General features: G+C 35.2%; 1 protein-coding gene across 1 annotated transcript in view; it reads left to right on the top strand.

Annotated features, from left to right (window-relative positions):
* Positions 1-634: 634 nt before the first annotated feature.
* LOC107707700 (CMRF35-like molecule 3) overlaps positions 635-2,086 on the top strand; it is a 2,351-nt gene continuing 899 nt past the window's right edge. The window contains exons 1-4 of the mRNA XM_016511793.1: positions 635-674; positions 792-1,112; positions 1,580-1,696; positions 1,810-1,908. Coding sequence (XP_016367279.1) covers positions 635-674; positions 792-1,112; positions 1,580-1,696; positions 1,810-1,908 — 577 coding nt within the window. The remainder of the gene's footprint in view (positions 675-791; positions 1,113-1,579; positions 1,697-1,809; positions 1,909-2,086) is intronic.

Here is a 2,086-nt window from a genome sequence, read left to right as displayed (position 1 = left end):
TAGAGAAGATATATCAGACATAACAGGCAATTGCCATCTATCCCAATCCATCCTTTCGTCCATCCATCCCCCATCCCAACCTAATCTATCCATTCCAATCAACCTATCCAATCCAATCCAATCAATCAATCTAATTTAATAAATCCATCTATCTGAGAACTGAATGGCAAATTGCTAGTTCTTGTTGCTTGATCGTATGATTATCCCCAAAAATTCACAATTTTAAACGATGTATTCTCATTGCATTGTATAACAAAATATAAAAAAATAAGCATTTATATTCAAGACACAATTTAAGCGTATTAAATGAAATTGAGTGACAATTATGAAAAGTGCATTTAGAGAAATGTAATGTGATGCTCTCTGCAATTACTATGCAAATACGTTCTGAGGCCACATAAAAGCATAATAACACTAACAAATTGTATGAATTAGATCTGTTCTGATATTTTTTTGATATGCACATTAAGCTTTAAATGTCATGATATCATCATGTAGTGACGGATTTGGTAAGAAAAACAGGGAAGGGGAAGGAGAAGTTAAGCATTGCACCATATGCATGTCAGCAAGGAAGACAAAAAAAAAGTTGTTTTTTAAGGGTTTAATTTAGTCAAAAGTGCCATTTATCCTCATCATGTGGAGCTTTCTTCTTATCTGGTCCTGCATGCATATCGGTGAGTTCTTCTGCGTGTGACAGTTTTACACTTCTCTAATTTTCCACTTCAATCAGCAGACAGTATTTCTTAATACAGCAAATGTGATAATACTGGCTAATGATGCTTTGTTTTCAGCTGTTGTTGTTGCTCAAACTGCAATTGTTGGACACAGAGGAGAGAGACTTGACATTAGATGCCCCTATAAATCTGGATATGAATCAAATTCCAAGTATTTGTGTAAAGGCGAGTGTAAGTTTGGAAATAAAATCATCATGGTTAAATCAGGATCTCCAGCTAAAGACAAGAGATTCTCTCTGACTGACGACACGACGGCCAGAGTTTTCACCGTCAGCATCACTGATCTGAGAACAGAGGATACAGGACTATACTGGTGTGCTGTGGAGAGGACTTTAACTACTGATGTCTATTCAGATTTCTTGTTGCTGGTTAAACAGGGTAAGACATTAATGTGACTTCTACAAATGGACCTATAGTAGAAATGTACATGAAAACGAGTCAGTAGCTGTAGTAGCTCATGCATGCATGTGACTTTTCTCATTTAGGGTTATCAGTGTGCATACAGAGTTTTAATACATATGTGTTTTAGAAAGACTGTACAAATTATGGATACATCAATTTTGTTGGGGTCAAATTGACCCCCCATTGGTTTCCATGCAATTCAACAAAAATCAGTCACAACAGATACAATTTAAGACTCAAGGTTTGCTTGAAATTGAAGACTCATCTTCAGAATAATCCAAGGAAAATTTGATCTTTCTTCATGTATTTGAGTTCCACAGTCAAAAAATCAGGTAGCATGGAAACCAATGGGGGTCAATTTGAGACCCAACACAAATGTGGCATTGCATTGTGCTCATGTATTAGTATAACTGAACAATATTTCATCTTTATTGTCACTTTAGATGAGAGGACGACTGAATTTCCAACCATCAATCTGTTTTTAATAACAAGCACACATGTTTCATCAGCTCCTCTGACTCCTCAAACTCTGTTAGCGCAGACGTCTGGACCTGACTCAGGTAAACGCCTCTTCACATCTCACACACTCACTGCTCATGTTTCTCTCGCATAAACATCATCATTTAATTCTGAGAACCAACCGAGTGGTTTATTTTATCTTTTGTGTTTTCAGATTCATTCATCATCATCATCACTGCAGGAGGTTTGGCTTTGCTCCTGATCTCTGCTGTATTGCTAGTTGTGGCTGCACGAAAGAAAAAGCAGACTTGTGGTAATATTTTTGAACTATATAAATGAACAAATGAATGAATAAAATCTAAATGTATGATGTTTCCAGTGAATTCAGATCAGTCTTATTTTAATGTCATTGAGATACTAGGTGTTATTATTTTGAATTACTTTACTATATATATATATATATATATATATATATATATATTAATATGTCT

The sequence above is a fragment of the Sinocyclocheilus rhinocerous genome, unplaced genomic scaffold, assembly GCF_001515625.1.
Source record: "Sinocyclocheilus rhinocerous isolate Xijiao unplaced genomic scaffold, SAMN03320098_v1.1 scaffold655, whole genome shotgun sequence".
Lineage (NCBI taxonomy): Eukaryota > Metazoa > Chordata > Actinopteri > Cypriniformes > Cyprinidae > Sinocyclocheilus > Sinocyclocheilus rhinocerous.
Note: the sequence above shows the minus strand (reverse complement) of the source record. Positions and strands in the feature narration are given on the sequence as shown.